This window comes from Chlorocebus sabaeus, chromosome X (genome assembly GCF_047675955.1).
Source record: "Chlorocebus sabaeus isolate Y175 chromosome X, mChlSab1.0.hap1, whole genome shotgun sequence".
In the NCBI taxonomy this organism is placed as follows: Eukaryota; Metazoa; Chordata; class Mammalia; order Primates; family Cercopithecidae; genus Chlorocebus; species Chlorocebus sabaeus.
In genome coordinates this window covers 65409960-65432184 of record NC_132933.1, presented here as the reverse complement: position 1 = coordinate 65432184, position 22225 = coordinate 65409960, and the positions used below count along the sequence as shown (strand labels likewise).

Sequence of the window (22225 nt, the reverse complement as noted above, 5' to 3'; positions counted from 1 at the left end):
TCTTTTATTATGCAGGTAGGTTCTCTGCCTAAGCTGGCCATGTTACCCGTTTCTTTCTTACTGTACACGTGGTAACAAAAAAAAAGGGGAGATGAAGCCTCCATGTAGGAAATGCCTGCCCCCAAGGTAGCCCTTTCCAATCGGTGCAGCTGCTGGCATTCCCCTGTGCAAGCTTCCAGTTTGCTTATCTATGTCTGCAGCCTGATTTTTCAGGCTGCTCTTTGTTAGAAAATAAATGATTTGGGGGGCTGCTTTTGATTAGAAAGGTAATTCCACCAAGGACTCTCTTGCCCTTACTATCTGCATAAATTTCTCTCCACCTCTTGCATCATTACCATCATGGAACATTATGTGAATCAACACCAAAAGCCCATTTAACATTTTTTGAATTTTATTTATTTATTTATTTATATAGTTAGAGTCTCACTCTGTCACCCAGGCTAGAGTACAGCGGCGTGATCTTGGAGCCTCCGCCTCCTGGGCTGAAGGGGTCTTCCGACCCCAGCCTCCTAAGTAGCTGGGACTACAGGTGCATGCCACCACACCCAGCTAAAGGCCCATTTAAAAATAATTTTCATTCCTGGCCCTTTAGTTACACGTCTTTTAAATAAACACACACACACATACACACACACACACACACACACAAATACACACACCCAAAACAAATTAAAAAAGCATAAGTTAATATATTGAATGGTCATAAATAATTACATCTGTAACAGATGTGCAAACATTCAGTAATAGAATCCAAGGTATTTTGTCATAAATTATGTCATTTGACACTTGTGTTGATACCACCAGTAGAATAGTATAGCCAAAGCCAGCGTTGTAAGGGTATAAACCAAACATATTACATAAAACATTTTATTTTGACTCTTCTATTGGGTCCAGAAGTGGTAAAAGATTATCCTTTGCTTTATCTCCCAGGTTGTAGAATTACCTGGGCTACTTACTTCATTTGAATTGTAATCATTGATACTGTGCTGTAAGTTATGGGTATATAATTCTAACATGTATAATACCAATTCAAAATGTCAATAAAAGTACATTTTACCATTGTTCAATATCCCTTTGTCAGGTACTACTACTATTGAAAAATATGACCTCAGGACCAACAGTTGGCTACATATTGGCACCATGAATGGCCGTAGGCTTCAATTTGGAGTTGCAGTTATTGATAATAAGCTCTATGTCGTGGGAGGAAGAGACGGTTTAAAAACTTTGAACACAGTGGAATGTTTTAATCCAGTTGGCAGAATCTGGACTGTGATGCCTCCCATGTCAACACATCGGCACGGCTTAGGTAAGAGCTTAACGTAATATATTTTTTCAAGAAGGTATAGTAAGTAGAGTTTTTAAAAATTTAAATCTGGCCGGGCGCGGTGGCTCAAGCCTGTAATCCCAGCACTTTGGGAGGCCGAGACGGGCGGATCACGAGGTCAGGAGATCAAGACCATCCTGGCTAACACGGTGAAACCCCATCTCTACTAAAAAATACAAAAATCTAGCCAGGCGAGGTGGCGGGTGCGTGTAGTCCCAGCTCTTCGGGAGGCTGAGGCAGGAGAATGGCATAAACCCGGGAGGCGGAGCTTGCAGTGAGCTGAGATCCGACCACTGCACTCCAGCCTGGGCGACAGAGCAAGACTCCGTCTCAAAAAAAAAAAAAATTAAGTCTAGCAGCATATAATTGGGATTTAGCCAAATCCTTAGTGAAAATGTCTCCAAAATGATGAAAAACTTAAGGAAATGATAAAAGCCTGGGAAACATTTGTTGTTGTTGCAGGTTACTCCTGATTCCCTTCCACCAGTATTTTAAGGGGGTTTCCTTCTAAAAAGGATAACAGCTTTTCAAAGGGATTTACTATTAAATAATATACAACTACAGCAAGGAGTTTTCTTCTAAGCTCAATTTAGAGAGGAAAGTACTTGACGATTGAGAAGGATTGTGTTTCCAGTTAGATGAATCATGTGCCCGTAGTGGAGAACTTTGATTCTCCTGAATATTTGTCAGGATACCTCTTTCTTTATACTAGGCTCCAGATTTTTGCGATATCGTTAAGAGTTGGCTGAACAACAGAAAAATTTCCATTTTTTTTTTTTTTGATTTGACTTTTACAGAGCTAAAAAGCGGCAGATTCAGGAATGGTATTGCTTGTCCCAATTATCCTGATAAATTGACTCTGCCAAATAATACACTATATAATTATATTATCTAGTTATGTCAGTGTTATTCCTAGGCATAGCTCAGAAAGATCCTGCAGAGAAATCAGAGCAAGCTTATTTTTCAATATAATTGATATTAGTAAATAGGTAGGAGAAGTGATGATGATTATACCACTGAGAGGTTGATTGGGATAGTCAAGGTGGGGAAAAAACCAATTATGTAAATTATCATAGCAGATGCAAAGCAGAAATGGGCTATTCATAATACCTGAAAGAACAAACTTCTAACTACATTAAAAAGCTGTCTAGTAAGTTAGCTCATGGGAATCTTTTTACCCCTATATTAAACACCAGAGGTTATAAAGACCTACTACAGTCAGCCTGTAATTCTAAGGTTTATCTAAGAATCAACATCATGTTGTATCTACATGTTACATCAACAAACAATATTGAAATTTTGCCAGAAAGAGCCAGCTTTTTAAATTACATATCTAGAAGTGATGCATTCTACTGCCTCTTTTGACTTCAATGATACCCTTCTATGATATGGTAACTAAAACTGAAAGTTTCATAAGGTTAGAAAACCATACTTAGCTTTACAAGAGAGTCAGTAAACGATTCATATGTATGCAAAATTGTTTAATAAGCAAAAAAAAGTTAAGCAATTAATTGCTTGCAAAATGAAACAATATTCATTGTGTGTGGCATACGTAGGTGAACCCACATGTTATTTTAATTTTTTTAGGTGTAGCCACTCTTGAAGGACCAATGTATGCTGTAGGTGGTCATGATGGATGGAGCTATCTAAATACTGTGGAAAGATGGGACCCTGAGGGACGACAGTGGAATTACGTAGCCAGTATGTCAACTCCTAGAAGCACAGTTGGTGTTGTTGCGTTAAACAACAAGTGAGTAAGTTGAAACACACATGCTCATTGCTTCCAGGTCATATAGTACAGAACTTCAGTGATGTGATTCATCAATCAATTAGCATTCCAAACACCTGGATGTACTTGTTATCACTAATAAAAGATCTTCATTGGAACTCTCCATTAAGACTGAAAATACTTGTCTAAAATAAATACTTGATGAATACTTGTCTAAAATAAATACTTGATGAAATATTCTCTATGCTCTTGCTAATCAAGGTGTTGTCCTGGGACCAGCAGCATCCACCTTTCCTGAGATGTATTTAGAAATGTTGAATCCTAGCCCCCGCCCCAAACGTCCTGAATCACAATCTTAATTTTAACAGGATCTTCAGGTGACTTCTGTGCACATTAAACTTGAGAAACACTTTTACAGGCAAGCCAGTTCTAATTTTACCCTCAAGAAGTTACTACTTTTTTTACATTATGATTTATTTTTATCAAAACTTTAGTCTGTCTACGGTTATAACAAGGTGATTCTTTTATTCTTTCAACAATCTCTCTCCTGAGCGTTCAGGGTTCCTAAATATAGAATCCTACCTAGTCTCACCCTTCCTGAATATTTACCTCTTCCTGTCACTTGCCTATCACTTCCGAGATATTATACTAAAACATGATGATGTTAGAAGTTTCTAAGAGCTTGAATTGTTACTAGGTATTATTTGCTTTCTGACAAGGGAACTTTGGAGACAATGACCAGCATATAAGAGGGTAATGAATCATGCAAGTTTCAGACAATAGGTTGGGTCAGTTGCCAGAGACAGCCTTGTGTGTTTATATTGACTATGCATGAAGCCAATACATTATCATAGATATGGTCTCAGTCAAAATGTCAACACATTGTTTTTAGAACCTTGCACAGAAATAAATCGGAAATGTCCGTAGTTAAGAGGAGGTCCAGTTTTAAAGTGTCTTAGAGCTTAAGCTACTCCTAAATCTGTCTGTGGCCTGATCTGAATAATGTCAGGTGATTCAGTTATGTGATCTCCTACCTAATACAGAACAGGATGAAAACACGAAATTTGCCCCATTTAATTGTGCTTTGCTGAGTTGCTGTTGTTTACAACTCAGCATGAAGGGAAGTTATAGGAATAAGGATTAATAAATGTCTGTCTTCTTTATTAATGCATGATAATTTTAAAATTATTTTTAAAATGCTAATCAAAAGAATGGCATTTTAAAGTGTATGGGAGAAATGTCATAGCCAATATCACTTCCTAGGGAAAAAAAAAAAAAATCTAGTTTCTAGGTTCTATCCTCTTTTCTTAGTTGTTTATTAAGTTAATGTCTTCTAAGTGATAATTTTTTAATGCAAATATAAAGTGATACATAAAAACAACAGATTCTGTTCCTAGGTAATTGAACCCTGCTAAAATTATAAGGTTGTTGGAGTTGGTCTTTGGAACTATCCTGCCAATCCTTTTGATCTTTGCCTCTTTTTTCTGTGCCTCATATCCCATGAAATCTTTTATTCAGTTATATTAAAATTATTGTGACAAGGATAGTGAAAAAGGGAGGTTTGGGTTGAGATAGATTTTAACAGGTGCCCTCAGGTAATGATCTATTCACAGACTTCTGCTATTCACTGCAAAATAGTGTAGGAGTAGAATATATAGTCAGACCCTTCAGAAACTTGAAAAGCTTTGTGCAAAGTTCACTCACTCTCACTCTATGCATGCATTTTGTGTGTGTATGTACACACACATATACATACACGCGGTTCTGTCTGTTTATCTAGATTATATGCTATTGGTGGACGTGATGGAAGTTCCTGCCTCAAATCAATGGAATACTTTGACCCACACACTAACAAGTGGAGTTTGTGTGCTCCAATGTCCAAAAGACGTGGAGGTGTGGGAGTTGCCACATATAATGGATTCTTATATGTTGTAGGGGGGCATGATGCCCCTGCTTCCAACCATTGCTCCAGGCTTTCTGACTGTGTGGAACGGTAAGTTTTTTTCTATTTCTTTCTGTATGTAATTATTTGGTTATTTATTTTTTTAGAAATAGAATTTTTTTTCTTTTAAATGGAAATCAATTTATTTGTATGCCCACTCTAAGAAAATTAAATAGTACAACAGGAGTCTAGGGAGAACAAGTCCTTTCCCAGCTGGGATCCTCTAAGACTCCAGTCCTCTCCTGTTCCAGGCTCTTTCGAATATGGGATCTTAGCTAATTTTAATTTTTTAATTTTTATTTTTAATAGACTGTGTTTCATTACATTTTTAAACAACCAGAAAGTAGTCTTCCAATAAATGCTAATCCTTTTAGTGGATTTATCTTCTGTAAAATTGTACACTTTCTCTTAGGCTAAAAATATATTTTTAAAATATTCCATATTCATTTTAGATTCAGCATAAAGTATGTAAAAAGAATATGCCATCTTATTGTTATATAGTCACACTATAAAATAATAAGACAAAGTGGTAAACAAATAAATTTTGTGCCAAGCTACATCACTCAACCAATTCAGGAGACTCAAATCAAAATAAATTTACTGAGATTGGGGAAAAAATGGTGGAGAGGAGCCAGGACTAACTCACAGCTCCCACTCACATAGACAGAGCAGTGTGTGGAGAACCATATTGTGAATTTTGGCTCTAAGAACTACCGCAGGAACGTAACAGGAAAGCCAAGAGAATCCACAGACCCTCTGAGGGAGGTGGATTGCTACACAGGGACAGCCGAGGAACTGTGAGCCTGCTTGCTTTCTCAGCTGGGAGACTTATAGCCTGGGGTAGGTTCTCAGTCCTGCTCACTGGCTGCCTTGAAATAAACTAGGTTCTGTTGAGTGGGGGTGCAGTGGGAGTGAGACCAGCCTTTCTGGCTGCAGGCTGCATGGCAGCTGGGTGAGACCTGTGGCTGCCAGCTTTCCCCCACTTTCCTGGTGGCCTATGTGACAAAGCAGAGACAGCCATAATCCCCCTGGGAACATAACTCCATTGGCCTGAAAAACACACCCCATCCCCCACAGCAGCTGCAGCAAGCTCCACCCAAGGAGAGTCTGAGCTCAGACATGCCTAACCCTGCCCCCACCTGATGGTCTTTCTCTTTAAGCTCTGTTAGACAAACAAAAAGGTCATAATTTCTTGGTAGTTCTATGGCCCTGCCCACTGCCTAAGCCTGAGGCAAAGTTGTATCATTCCTAAACAAATGGAACTGATGGGCTCTTGAATGTGCCAACTTCTAGCTGGAGGCCAACCAACACAAAACCAGTATACTAAACAAAAATACAACCAAGGACCCTCAGAGCATACTTCACTCCCTTGCCACCTCCATGAGAGTAGGTGCTAGTATCCCTGACTGAGAGACCTGAAGATGGATCACAACACAGGTCTCATGGCAGACACCTCCCACCCCAGCAGCTCTGCTGGGTGGCTAGATCCAGAAAAGAAATAGCAATCGCTGCAGTTTGGTGCTCAGGAAAGCGCATCCCTAGGGGAAAGGGGAGAGCACCACATCAAGGCATCATCCCCATAGGACAAAAGAATCTGAACAGCAGCGCTTGAGTTCCAGATCTTCCCTCTGACATAGTTTACCCAAATGAGAAGGAACCAGAAAACCAATTCTTTAAGTTTGACAAAATGAGGTTTTTTAACACCCCCAAAAGATCACACTAGCTCACCAGCAATGGATCCAAACCAAGATGATGTATCTGAATTGCCAGAAGAAGATTTCAGAAGGTCAACTATTAAGCCAATCAAGGAGGTATGGGAGAAAGGTGAAGTCCAACTTAAACACAACAAATAAATAAATAAATATCATGTAGAATACGAATGGAAAATTCTCCAGTGAAATAGCATAAATAAAAAGCATTCACAGGCTAGGCGTGGTGGCTCATGCCTATAATCTCAGCACTTTGGGAGGTCAAAGTGGGAGGATCACCTGAGATCAGGAGTTTAAGACCAGCCTGGCCAACATGGCAAAACCCTTTCTGAATGATCACTGAGTCACAATGAAATCAAGATTGAGGCCGGGCGCGGTGGCTCAAGCCTGTAATCCCAGCACTTTGGGAGGCCGAGACGGGTGGATCACGAGGTCAGGAGATTGAGACCATCCTGGCTAACACGGTGAAACCCCGTCTCTACTAAAAAATACAAAAAACTAGCTGGGCGAGGTAGCAGGCGCCTGTAGTCCCAGCTACTCAGGAGGCTGAGGCAGGAGAATGGGGTGAACCCAGAAGGCGGAGCTTGCAGTGAGCTGAGATCTGGCCACTGCACTCCAGCCTGGGTGACAGAGCAAGACTCCGTCTCAAAAAAAAAAAAAAAAAAAAATCAAGATTGAAAGAAAAAGTTATTTGAACTGAACAATCATGATAATATAACCTCTCCAAACCTCTAGGAAACAGAAAAGTGGTTCTAAGAGGAAAGTTCATAGCATTGAATACCTACATCAAAAAGTCTGAAAGAGCACAAATAGACAATCTAGGGTTACACCTCAAGGAACTAGAGAAAAAACAACAAACAAACCCAGCAGAAGAAAAGAAAGACCAGAACTAAATGAACTTGAAACAAACAAAAAATACGAAGATAAATAAAACACAAGCTGGTTCTTTGAAAAAAATAAACCAAATGCATAGACCATTAGCAAAATTAACCAAGAAAAGAAAGAAAAAGATTCAAATAAGCCCAGTTAGAAATGAAATGGGAGATATTACAACCAATATCTCAGAAATACAAAAGATCATTCAAGGCTACTGGGAACACCTTTACATACATAAACTAGAAAACCTAGAGGTAATGGATAATTCCTAGAAATATACAACCTAGATTAAACCAGGAAAAAATAGAAACTCTGAACAGACCAATAATAAGAAGTAAGTTTGAAACAATAACTAAAAAGTTACCAACAAAAAAAGTCTAGGTCCAGATGAAATCACAGCTGAATTTTATGTGACATTCAAAGAAGAATTGGTACCAATGCTACTAAAACTATTCCAAAAGATAGAGAAAAAGGGAATCCCCCGTAAATCATTCTGTGAAGCCAGTATCATCCTAATACCAAAACCAGGAAGGGGCATAACAAAAAAGAAAACTACAGCCCAATATCCATGATGAACATAGATGTAAAAATTCTCAACACAATACTAGTTAACAGAATCCAACAGCATGTCAAGAAGATAATACACCATGATCAAGTTAGTTTTATACCAGGGATGCAGGGATTGTTTAACATTCACAAGTCAATAAATGTGATACACCTCATAAAAATATTTTTTTAAAAAATCGCATAATCATCTGAATAGATGCAGTAAAACCCTTTGACAAAGTCCAGCATCCCTTTATCATTAAAACCCTCAGCAAAATCAGCATAGAAGGGGCATAGCTTAAGGTAATGAAAGCCATCTATGACAAACCCACAGCCAACATAATATTGAACAGAGAAAAGTTGAAAGCATTCTCCCTGAGAACGGGAAGAAGACAATGATGCCCACTTTCACAACTTCTATTCAACATAGTATTGGAAGTCCTGGCCAGAGCAATCAGACAAGAGAAAGAAATAAAGGACATCTAAATTAGTAATAAGAAAGTCAAACTGTCACTGTTTGCTGATGACATGATTGTATACCTAGAAAACCCTAAAGACTCATCCAGAAAGCTCCTAGAACTGGGAAATGAATTCAGTAAAGTTTCAGGTTACAAAATTAATGTACACAAATCAGAATTGGAATCATCATGGTGGACATGAGGCAGGAGAAGATTGCAGCTCCAGACAGAGCAGTGTGCAGAGGCTTGCACTGTGAATTTTAGTTCCAGATGAACTGCAAGAACAAACCAGCAATCCTGAGAGAACCCACAGACCGTCTGAAGAAAACTGATGCTCGTGTAGGACCCGGGAGACACCCCAAGTATTGTGAGTGGCCCAACTGCAGAAGTGTGAAAGGGAGACCCTCCTCTCCCAAATATGCCCACTGGAGAAACTGAAGGTCTATTTGCAGGAGTTTCCAACTTTACCTGGTGCTGAGGCAATTTAGAGGGCCGAGCGAAATACAGGGGTAGAGGAAGCAGCAGAAAGTCCCTGTGAGCTTGCTGGGTCCTGCCTGGTGCCACAGGGATACATTTGGAGGTTGGCCAGAGGAGCAGGGGCTGAAACTCCACAGGGAGCAGGAAATCTTTAGCTGAACTCTGTAACAATTTGAACGTTGTGAGAAGCCTCCTGGCCAGAAATGGGGGGAGGGCACAAATCTGGTGTGCAGACTCCACAGGGAGAGGAAGAACCAAGCCCTTTTCTTTTGCAGCATGGAAGCAGGTAGCCTGGGGCAAGTTTTCAAGCCCATCTAGTCCTCCACCTGGAAACAGACTCAGGGCTGTTGGGGAGAAGCATAGTGGGAGTGAGACCAGCTCTTCGGTTTGCATGAGAGCTGGGTGAGACCTGTGACTGCTGGCTTTCCCCCACTTCCCTGACAACCTGCATGACTCAGCAGAGGCAGCCATAATCCTCCTAGGTACACAACTCCGGTGACCTGGGAATCTCACCCCCATCCCCCACAGCAGCTGCAGCAACACCCACCCAAGGAGAGTCTGAGCTCAGACATGCCTAGCCCCACCCCCACTTGATGGCCCTTTCTTATTTACCCTGGAAGCAGAAGACAAAGGGCATATAATCTTGGGAGTTTTAGGGTCCCACCCGTGGCCAGTCCCTCTCCATACTACCACAGCTGATACTTTCTGGAAAGTGCTACCTCCTGGCAGGAGGCCAACCAGACAAAAATGAAGCACTAAACCACCAAAGCTAAGAATCCTCACAGACTCCATTGCACCCCCCGCCACCTCCACTGGAACAGGCACTGGTATCCATGTTGAGAGACCCATAGACGGTTCACATCACAGGACTCTGTGCAGACACCCCCCAGTATCAGCCCAGATTCAAATAGACTTGCTGGGTGGCTAGACCCAGAATAGAGACAACAGTCACTGCAGTTAAGCTCACAGGAAACCACATCCATAGGAAAAGGGGGATAGTACTACATCAAGGGAACGTCCTGGGGGAAAAAAGATATCTGAGAAAACAGCCTTCGGTTCTAGACCTTCCCTCTGACAGAGCCTACCCAGATGAGAAGGAACCAGAAAACCAGCCCTGCCTGGTAATATCACAAAAACAAGGCTCTTCACCGCCCCCCCCAAAAAAATCACACTAGTTCACCAGCAATGGATCCAAACCAATAAGAAATTTCTGATTTACCTGAGAAAGAATTCATGAGGTTAGTTATTAAGCTAATCAGGGAGGGACCAGAGAAAGGCGAAACCCAATGCAAGGAAATCCAAACAATGATACAAAAAGTGAAGGGAGAAATGTTCAAGGAAATAGACAGCTTAAAGAAAAAAACAATCAAAATTCCAGAAACTCTGGACACACTTTTAGAAATGTGAAATGCCCTGGAAAGTCTCAGAATGTAATTGAACAAGTAGAAGAAAGAAATTCAGAGCTCAAAGACAAGGTCTTTTAATTAATCCAATCCTACAAAGACAAAGAAAAACGAATAAGAAAATGTGAACAAAGCCTCCAAGAAGTCTGGCATTATGTTAAACGACGAAACCTAACAATAATATGTGTTCCTGAGGAAAAAGAGAATTCTAAAAGCTTAGAAAACATATTTGGGTGAATAATTGAGGAAAGCTTCCCTGGCCTTGCTAGAGACCTAGACATCCAAATACAAGAAGCACAAAAACACCTGGAAATTTTATCACAAAAAGATCAGAGCAGAACTAAATGAAATTGAAACAACAACAACAACAAAAATACAAAAGATAAATAAAACAAAAAGCTGGTTCTTTGAAAAGATAAATAAAACCAATAGACCATTAGCAAGATTAACCAAGAGAAGAAGAGAGAAAAATCCAAATAACCTCACTAAGAACTGAAAGAGAGATTACAACTGACATACCAAAGATCCTTCAAGGGTACTATGAACACCTTTATTCACATAAACTAAAAAACCTAGAAGAGATGGCTAAATCTCTGGAAAAATACAACCTCCCTAGCTTAAATCAGAAAGAATTAAATACCTTGAACAGACCAATAACAAGCAGCGAGATTGAAATGGTAACTAGAAAAATTACCACCAAAAAAAAGTCCAGGACCAGACAGATTCACAGTGGAATTCTACTAGACATTCAAAGGAAAATTGATACCAATTCTTTTGACACTATTCCACAAGATAGGAAAAGAAGGAACCCTCCCTAATTCATTCTATGAAGCCAGCATTAATACCAAAACCAGGAAAAGACATAACCAAAAAAGAAAACTACAGCCCAATATCCATGATGAACATAGATGCAAAAATTCTCAACACAATACTAGTTAACAGAATCCAACAGCTTATCAAAAAGATAATACACCATGATCAAGTTAGTTTTATACCAGGGATGCAGGGATTGTTTAACATCCACAAATCAATAAATGTGATACACCTCATAAAGATATTTTTTAAAAAAATCACATAATCATCTCAATAGATGCAGAAAAAGCATTTGACAAAATCCAGCAATGTTTATGATTAAAATTCTCAGCAGAATCAGCATACAAGGGGCATACCTTAATGTAATAAAAACCATCTATGACAAACCCACAGCCAACACAATAGTGAATGGGGAAAAGTTGAAAACATTCCCTCTGAGAACTGGAACAAGACAAGCATGCCCACTCTCACCACTCCTCTTCAACATAGAACTGGAAGTCATAACCGGAGCAATCAGACAAGAGAAAGGAATAAAGGGTATCCAAATCAGTAAAAAGGAAGTCAAACTCTCACTGTTTGCTGATGATATGATCATTCACCTTGAAAACCCTAAAGACTCCTCAAGAAAGCTCCTAGAACTGATAAAAGAATTCAGCAAAGTTTCTGGATATAAGATTAATGTACACAAACCAGTAGCTCTTCTATACACCAACAGCAACTAAGCAGAGAATCAAATCTAGAACTCAACCCCTATTACAATAGCTGCAAAAAAAAAAAAAAAAAAAAATACTTAGGAATATACATAATCAAGGGGTCAAAAGACTTCTACAAGGAAAACTACAAAACACTGCTGAAAGAAACCATAGATGACACCAGGAAATGGAAACACATCCCATGCTCATGGAAGGGTAGAATCAATATTGTGAAAATGTCCATACTGCTAAAAGCAATCTACAAATTCAATGCAGTCTCTATCAAAATAGCATCATTATTCTTCACAGAATTAGAAAAAAAAATTCTAAAATTCATATGGAACCAAAGAAGAGCCCTGATAGCTAATGCAAGACTAAGCACAAGAACAAATCTGGAGGCATCACCCAGCCTGATTTCAAACCAGTCTATAAAGCCATAGTCACCAAAACATCATGGTACTGGTATAAAAATAGGCACATAGACTAGTGGAACAGAATAGAGAACCCAGAAGTAAACCCAAATACAGTCAACTGATCTTTGACAAAGCAAACAAAAACATAAACTGGGAAAAGAACTTTTTTCAGCAAATCATGCTGGGATTATAGGCTAGCCACATATAGGAGAATGAACCTGGATTCTCATCTCCCGTCTTATACAAAATCAACTTGAGATGGATTAAGGTCTTAAACCTAAGACCTGAAACTATAAAAATTCTAAAAGATAACATTGGAAAAACCCTTCTAGACATTGGTTTAGGCAAGGATGTCATGACCAAGAGCCCAAAAGCACATGCGATAAAAACAAAGCTAAATAGCTGGAACCTAATCAAACTAAAAAGCTTCTTCACGACAAAAGGAACAGTCAGCAGAGTAAACAGACAACCCACAGTGTGGGAGAAAATCTTCACAATCTGTATATCTGACAAAGAACTAATATCCAGAATCTACAACAAACTCAAACAAATCAGTAAGAAACAAGCAATCCCATCAAAAAGTAGGCTAAGGAAATGAATAAACAATTATCAAAAGAAGATATACAAATGGCCAACAAACACATGAAAAATGCTCAACATTACTAATGATCAGGGAAATGCAAATCAAAACCATAATGCAATACCACCTTAGTCCTGCAAGAATGATCATAATCAAAAAATCAAAAAACAGTAGATGCTAGTGTGAATGTGGTGAACAGGGAACACTTCTACACTGCTGGTGGGAATACAAACAAATACAGCCACTATGAAAAAGAGTGTGAAGATCCCTTAAAGAACTAAAAGTAGAACTACCATTTGACCCAGCAATCCTGCTACTGGGTAGCTACCCAGAGGAAATGAAGTTATTAATCATGAAAGATACGTGCACATGTATACACATGTATGTTTATAGCAGCACAATTCACAATTGCAAAACTGTGGAACTAACCCAGATGCTCATCAGTCAACAAGTGGATAAAGAAACTATGGTACATATACACAATGGAATACTATGCAGCCATAAAAAGGAATGATTTAACAGTATTTGCAGCAACGTGGATGAGATTGGAGACTATTATTCTAAGTAAAGTAACTCAGGAAAGGAAAACCAAACATCGTATGTTCTCACTGATATTTGGGAGCTAAACTATGAGGACACAAAGGCATAAGTATGATATGATGGACTTTGGGGACTGGGCAAGGGAAAAGTGGGAGGTAGTCAGGGATAAAAGATTACAAATATGGTGCAGTGCATACTGCTTGGGTGATGGGTGCAACAGAATCTCACAAATCACCACTAAAGAACTTACTCATGTAACCAAAGACCACCTGTACTCCAATAATTTATGGAAAAAATTTAATGTACACAAATCTGCAGCTCTGCTGTACAAAAACAGTGACCAAGCTGAGAATCAAATCAAGAAGTCAACCCGTTTTACAATAGCTGCAACAACAACAACAAAAACTTAGGAATGCACTTAACCAAGGAGGTGAAAGACCTCTACAATGAAAACTACAAAACACTACTGAAAGAAAACATAGATGACACAAACAAATGGAAACACATCCCATGCTCATGATGGGTAGAATCAATATTGTGATAATGACCATACTGCCAAAAGCAGTCTATAAATTCAATGCATTTCCCTTTATAATACTGCCACCATTCTTCACAGAATTAGAATAAAAAGTTCTAAAATTCATATGAAAGCAAAAAAGAGCCTGCCTAGCCAAAGCAAGACTAAGCAAAATGAACAAATCCAGAGGCATTACATTACCCGACTTCAAACGATACTTTAAGGCCATACTCTCCAAAACAAAATCATACTGGTACAAAACTAGGCATATAGATGAATGGAACAGAATAGAGAACCCAGAAATAAAGGCAAATACTTACAGTCAACTGATCTTTGACAAAGCAAAGAAAAACATAAAGTGGGGAAAGGACACCATATTCAACAAATGGTACGGGGATAATTGGCAAGCCACATATAGAAGAATGAAACTGGATCCTTATCTGTAACCCTATACAAAAATCAAATCAAGATGGATCAAATCAAATACTTAAATCTAAAGCCTGAAACCGTAAAATTTCTAGATGGTACATTGCAAAAACCCTTCTAGACATTAGCTTAGGCAAAGACTTCATGACCAAGAACCCAAAAGCAAATGCAACAAAAACAGACCTAAATAGATGGGACTTAACTAAAAAGCTTCTGCACAGCAGAAGAAATAATCAGCAGAGTAAAAAGATATCCTACAGAGAGGGGGAAAATCTTTACAATCTACATCTGACAAATGACAGAATCTACAAGGAACTCAAACAAATTAGCAAGAACAAAACAAACAATTCCATTAAGAAGTGGGCTAAGGACTTCTTAATGAATAGAAAACTCTCAAAAGAAGATATACATATGGCTAAAAAACATATTTAAAAAATGTTCAACATCACTAATGTTCAGGGAAATGCAAATCAAAACCACAGTGCAATACTACCTCATTCCTGCAAGAATGGCCATAATCAAAAAATCAAAACATAATAAATGTTGGCATGGGTGTGGTAAAATGGGAACACTTTTACACTGTTGGCAGGAATCTAAACTAGTACAACCACTATGGAAAACAGTGTGGAGATTCCTTAAAGAACTAAAAGTAGATCTACTATTTGAAACAGCAATCCCACTATTGGGTCTCTATCCAGAGGAAAAGAAGTAATTATACAAAAAAGATAACTGCACACAAATGTTTATAGCAGAAGAATTTGTAATTGCAAAAATATGGAACTGGCCAAATGCCTGTCGATTATCCATCAACGAGTGGATAAAGAAACTGTGATATATGGAATACTACTCAGCTGTAAAAAGGAATTAAATAATGGCATTCACAGCAACATGGATGGAATTGGAGACTATTATTCTAAGTGAAGTAACTCAGAAATGAAAAACCAAACATTATATGCTCTCATAAGTGGGGGAGGATGTAAAGGCATAAGAATGATACAATGAACGTTGGGGACTCAGGGGAAAGGGTGTGAGTGGGGAGAGGGATAAAGTCTACACATTTGGTGATGGGTGCACCAAAATCTCAGAAATAACCACTAAAGAAATTATTCATGCAACTAAATACCACCTGTTCATTAAACACCAATAGAAATTTCAAAAATAACATTAACAACATAAAAATAAGTTTACTGTTTTTAAAATCAAATGAAATTAATCTGTAAAGAGACAATGACTTACCATCACAAAATATACAGAAATAATTATTATACAGAAATTAATAATTCTGTATTTTATTAATATACAGAAATACTTATTGCAATGACTCTATTGCAATAAGTATTTTGTTTCCCAAAGGTAATTTCACTGAAAGGGAGACATTCACTTGTATGAATATTGTGTATCTTGCTTAAAATAAGTGTTATGACTGTGTAGTTATACCATTTACATTCCCTTTCAAGACAGAAAAACTGTATACATACACAAAATAGTTAAATAATATTAACCTAAGACCAAATGACAAATTTACAGTAAGGAGAGCAAAATTTTGGAAACAGACATAATTGTGGAATGGCATCCTCAAGGAAAATTTATAGAATAGGTAGAATTTGTATCTTGCAGGCATACAAATTTAGGAGAAAAAAAATCACAATCAAAACCATTGAAGTAAAGGAGACAGCTTTTTCAGTTAAAGCAGACACTTTGGATGGAAATACAATTTGGAAGTGCAACTCAGAACACAATTAAGGACCACATTGTCTGATGTCACTTAATGCCAAGGTAGAAGTTTTGAGACTTTATCTTTTAGGCAGAGGAAAAATTAAATTGAGGAGAGTTGGAATATCATGAAGAAAGCAACTTGGAAGAAATTGGTCGAACAATGACATAAAGGTTAGAATTTAGGCAGAAGAGTCTAAAGAAAAGATGAAATTTTTTTTCTGATAAACATACCACTGACACATAATTGATAATTAAAGCTAAAAGTTTCTTATAGGGAATATCTGATCTGTAGCACTTTAAAAATTTATTCTCAATGACTGTCTCCCTAGCATTCAGTGTATAAATGGAATGCCTCTTCTAAAATCAGTTATTAAGAGATGCAACTTATTTTTTTAAGATTATACAAGCCATAAATATGGTCAATCACAGCCTCAGATAATACATATTTGATTTTAATACACTATAATACTATAATGTACTATAGTCAAATATATGTGACACTGAAAAAACCACATTAGTTCTCTCTACAGTTCGCATAAGCAATAACCAATCACCCCTTAATAGTGCTAATTTTTATGGCAAATTATACATAATAAGGATTTTTTTTTACTTTAACTATTTTAAGTGTACAGTTTAGTGACATATTCACACTGTTTTGCAAATATCACTACCAACCATCTCTACAACATTTTTCATGTGCTCAGATTGAAAGTCTATATTTATTAAATAATAACTCTACATTTTTACCTCTCCACAGCCACTGGTAACCACTATTCTACTTTTTGTTTCTATGAATTTGACTATTCTAGTTAACTCATAAAATTGGAATCATAAATAGTTATTATTTTATGATTGTCATATCTCATTTAGCATAATTCTTCAAGGTTTATCTATGTAATAACGTGACAGAATTTCATTTCCTTTTTAAGGCTGAATATTATTGTTATAGTAGTTCCTTATATATTCTGGAAATTAGTTACTCATCATATGTATGATTTCCAGGTAGTCTCTCCTGTTTCATGGATTTCCTGGTCACTGTGTTGATAATGTCTTTTGATGCACAAATATTTTTAATTTTGATGAGGTTCAATTTATATATATTTTTTCTTGTTGACTGTTCTTTTGGTGTTTTATCCAAGAAGTGATTGTCAAATACAAGTTAATCAAGCTTTTTATTTATATTTTATACCTAAAGTTTTATAACTGTACCTCTTACCTTCAGGCCTTTGACCCATTAATTTATTTGTTCTTTATTGAGTAAAGGTTCAACTTTATTCTTTTGCATGTGGATATCCAGTTTTCCCATTAACATGTGTTGAAAAGACTCTCCTTTCCCCATTCAGTGGCCTCAGCACCATTGTCAAAATTTTTTTGACCATATATGTAAGGGTTTATTTCTGGGCTCTGTACTGTGTTCCATTGGTCTTTATGTTTGTCTTTATGCCCATACATCACTGTGTTGATTAGTGTAGCTGGTATAGTAAGCTTCTTAATCAGGGAGGCAGTAAACCTCCAACTTTGTTCATTTTCTAGATTGTTTTTGCTACTTTGGGTCTCTTGAGATTCTATATGGTGTTAGGATGAATTTTTCTATTTCTGCCAAAAATGCCCTTGGAGTTTTTATGGAAATTGCATTGAATCTGTAGATCACATTGTGTATTGATTTATTTATTATTATTTTTAATGACAGGATCTCCCTCTGTCACCGAGGCCAGAATGCAGTGGTGCCATCATGATTCACTGCATGGTCCCCAAGTTCATGTAATCCTCCTAACTCAGCCTCCTTAGTAGGTGAGACTACAAGCATGTGCCACCACACCCGGCAAAATTTTTTGTAATTTTTGTAGGCACAAGGTTTTGCCATGTTGCCCCGGCTTATCTCAAATGCCTGGGCTCAAGCAATCTGACTGCCTCAGCCTCCCAAAGTGCTAGGATTACAGGTGTGAGCCACCACACCCAACTGAGTGTGTTGATATCTTAAGAATATTAAGGTTTCCACTCCATAAGCAAAAGCTATCTTTCCCTTTATTGATGTCTTTCTTAATTTCTTCCCTTCCAATTTGCATGACTTTTGTTTCTCTTTTTAGCCTAATTGCTCTGGTTTAAAATTTCTAATTGTCAAATAAAGTGGTAGAAGTGGGCACCTTTCCTTGTTCTTGTTCCTACAGGAAATACTTGCATTAAGGGATAGTAGATCTTGGTTTTCCATATACTACCTTCATTAGGGTGAGGTAGTTTTCTTTTATTCTTAGTTTGTTGAGGGTTTTTTAAAGTTTTGGGCTATTCATTTTAGTCTTCAATCCATTGTATTAGTCTGTATTCATGCTGCTGATAAAGACATACCTGAGACTGGGAAGAGAAAGATGTTTAATGGACTCACAGTTCCACGTGGCTGGGGAGGCTTCACAATCATCGTGGAAGCCAAAAGACACTTCTTACATGGTGGCAGCAGGAGAGAAACAGAGAGCCAAGCAAAATAGGTTTCCCCTTATAAAACCATCAGATCTCATGAGACATATTCACTACCAAGAGAACAGTATGGGAGAAAATGCACTGCACATTTGTTCACAGATGTGTTAACTCTAAGCTGGGTTTTCACTTACTTAGACTATTTATCTTCCTGTCTGTAATTTTTCAAGACAAATTATTGCACATTCACCTGTTATAACTACAGACTGTCACTTTTCATATGAATTACAGCACTTTGGAAATTAACAAAATGGCTTTTGCAAATAATATCTTAGGTGAGGCAGGCAGGGCAGGCCCCCATGATTCAATTATCTCCCACTGGGTTCCTCCCACAACATGTAGGAATCATAGAAGCTATAATTCAAGATGAGATTTGGGTGGGGACACAGCCAAACCATATCATTCTACTCCTGACCACTCCCAAATCTCATGTCCTCACATTTCAAAACCAATCATGCCTTCCCAACAATCCCCCAAATTCTTAACTCATTTCAACATTAACTCAAAAGTCCACAGTTCAAAGTCTCATCCAAGATAAGGCAAGTCCCTTCCGCCTGTGAGCCTGTAAAATCAAAAGCAAGTTAGTTACTTTCTAGATACAATGGTGATACAGGCATTGAGTAAATACATCCATTATAAATGGGAAAAAATGACCAAAGCAAAGGGGCTACAGGCCCCATGCAAGTCCAAAATTCAGCAGGGCAGTCAAATCTTAAAGCTCCGTAATGATCACTTTTGACACCATGTTTTCTCATCCATGTCACACTGATGCAAGAGGTGGGTTCCATGGTCTTGGGCAGCTCTGGACTTGTGGCTTTGCAGGGTACAGCCTCCCTCCCAGGTGCTTTCACAGACTGGCACTGAATGTCTGAGGCTTTTCCAGGCACACAGTGTCAGTGGATTTACCATTCTAGGACCTGAAGGACAGTGGCCCTCTTCTCACAGCTCCACTAGGTGATGCTCCAGAAGGGAATCTGTGTGGGGGCTATGACCCCACATTTCCCTTCCGCACTGCCCTAGTAGAGGTTCTCCTTGAGGGCCCCATGCCTGCAACAAACTTCTGCCTGGGCATCCAGTCATTTCCACACATTATCTGAAATCTAGGCAGAGGTTCCCAAACCCCAATTATTGACTTATGTGCACTCACAGGCTCAACACCACATGGAAGCTGCCAAGGCTTGGGGCTTGCACCCTCCAAAATCACAGCCAGAATTCTACATTTGCTCCTTTTAGCCACAGCTGGAGCAGCTGTAAATGCAGGGCACCAAGTCCCTAGGCTGCACACAGCATGGGGAAAACATATTCCCCCCCCAGGCCTCCAGGTCTGTGATGGGAGGGGCTGCCATGAAGATCCCTGACACGTCCTAGAGACATTTTCCCTATTGTCTTGGCAGTTAACATTGACCTCCTCATTACTTAAGCAAATTTCTGCAGGGGGCTTGAATTTCTCAGAAAAAGGGATTTTCTTTTCTATCACATTGTCAGGCTGAAAATTATCTGAACTTTTATGCTCTGCTTCCCCTATAAAACTGAATGTCTTTAACAGCACCTCTTGGATGCTTTGTTGCTTAGAAATTTCTTCTACCAGATACCCTAAATAGTCTCTCTCAAGTTTAAAGTTCCACAAATTTCTAGGGCAGGGACAAAATTCTGCCAGTCTCTTTGCTAGAACATAACAAGAGTCACCTTTGCTCCAATTCCCAACAAGTTCCTCATTTCCATCTGAGACCACCTCAGCCTAGACTTTATTGTCCACATTGCTATCAGCATTTTGGGCAAAGCCATTCAACAAGTCTCAAGACTCTAGGAAGTTCCAAACTTTTCCACATTTTCCTATCTTCTTCTGAGTCCTCCAAACTGTTCCAACCTCTGCCTGTTACCCAGTTCCAAAGTCACTTCCACATTTTCAGATATCTTCAGCAGTGCCCCACTCTACTGGTACCAATTTACTGTATTAGTCCATTTTCACACTGCTGATAAAGACATATCCAAGACTGGGAAGAAAAAGAGGTTTAACGGACTCGTAGTTCCATGTGGCTGGTGAGGCCATGGCAGAAGCCGAAAGGCACTTCTTACATGGTGGTGGCAAGAATCAGAGAGTCAAGCAAAATGAGTTTCCCCTTATAAAACCATCAGATCTTGAGAGACTTACTCACTATCATGAGAACAGTATGGGAAAAACTGCCCCCATGATTCAATTATCTCCTACTGGGTCTTTCCCACAACACATGGGAATCATGGGAGCTACAATTCAAGATGAGATTTGGGTGTGGACATAGCCAAACCATGTCATCCTTTTTCAGTTAATTTTTGTATAAGGTGTAAGGAAGGGTCCAGTTTCAACTTTCTGCATATGGCCAGACAGTTCTTCCAGCACCATTTATCAAATAGGGAATCTTTTCTCCATTGCTTGTTTTTGTCAGCTTTGTCAACACTTCTCAAAAGAATACATACATGAGACCAACAAACATGAAAAAAAGTTCAACATCACTTATCATTAAATGCAAATCAAAACCACAATGAGATACCATCGCATGCCCATCATAATGGCAATTATTAGAAAGTCAAGAAACAATAGATGCTGGTGAGGTTCTGAAGAAATAGGAATGCTTTTACACTGTTGGTGGGAATGTAAATTAGTTCAGCCATTGTGGAAGACAGTGTGACTATTCCTCAAACATTTAGAACCAGAAATATCATTTGACCCAGCAATCTCATTACTGGGTATATACCCAAAGACATATAAGTCATTTTATTATAAAGATACTCACATGCATATGTTCATTGCAGCACTACTCATAATAGCAAAGACACATAATTAACCCAAATGCCCACCAACGATAGATTGGATAAAGAAAATGTGGTACATATACACCATGGGATAGTATGCAGCCATAAAAAGGAATGAAATCATATCCTTCGTATGGCCATGTATAAAGCTGGAAGCCATTATCTTCAGCAAACTAATGCAGGAGCAGAAAATTAAACACCGCATGTTCTCACTTATAAGTGGGAGCTGAACAATGAGAACACATGGACACAGGATGGGGAACAACAAACACTGGGGCTTGTCAGGGGAGTGTGGGTGTGAGGGAGGCCATAAGGAAGAATAGCTAATGCATGCTGGGTGTAATACCTAGGTGATGGATTGATAGGTGCAGTAAACCACCATGGCATACCTTTATCTGTGTAACAAACTTGCACATTCTGCACACGTACCCTGGAAATTAATAAAATAAATTTTTTTAAAAATTAGGTAGTATAAGTACAGTTTTGCTACATGGACCTATTGCAAAGTGGAGAAGTCTGGGCTTTTCGTGTAGCCATTATCTGAAGAGTATATATTGAGCCAATTAAGTAATTTTTCATTTCTCACCACCCTCCACCTGCCTCACTGTTCTGTTTCCAATGTCTACTACTCCACTTCCTATATCATGTGTATGCATTATTTAGCTCCCACTTATAACTGAGAACATGTGATATTTGACTTTCTGTTTCTGAGTTATTTTGTTTAAGACATGATTGTTTAAAACACGATTTTTTTTATGGCTGAGTAGTATTCCATGGTGTATGTATATGTGTGTGTATGTGGGTG

General features: G+C 38.5%; 1 protein-coding gene across 3 annotated transcripts in view; it reads left to right on the top strand.

Moving 5' to 3' along the window:
• The window catches only part of KLHL4 (kelch like family member 4), a 159886-nt gene that overhangs the window by 122445 nt on the left and 15216 nt on the right, over window positions 1–22225 (top strand). For all 3 annotated transcript variants that reach the window (XM_007992204.3, XM_007992202.3, XM_007992201.3), the window contains 3 exons: window positions 1082–1306; window positions 2912–3074; window positions 4834–5046. In XM_007992204.3, coding sequence (XP_007990395.1) covers window positions 1082–1306; window positions 2912–3074; window positions 4834–5046 — 601 coding nt within the window. The remainder of the gene's footprint in view (window positions 1–1081; window positions 1307–2911; window positions 3075–4833; window positions 5047–22225) is intronic.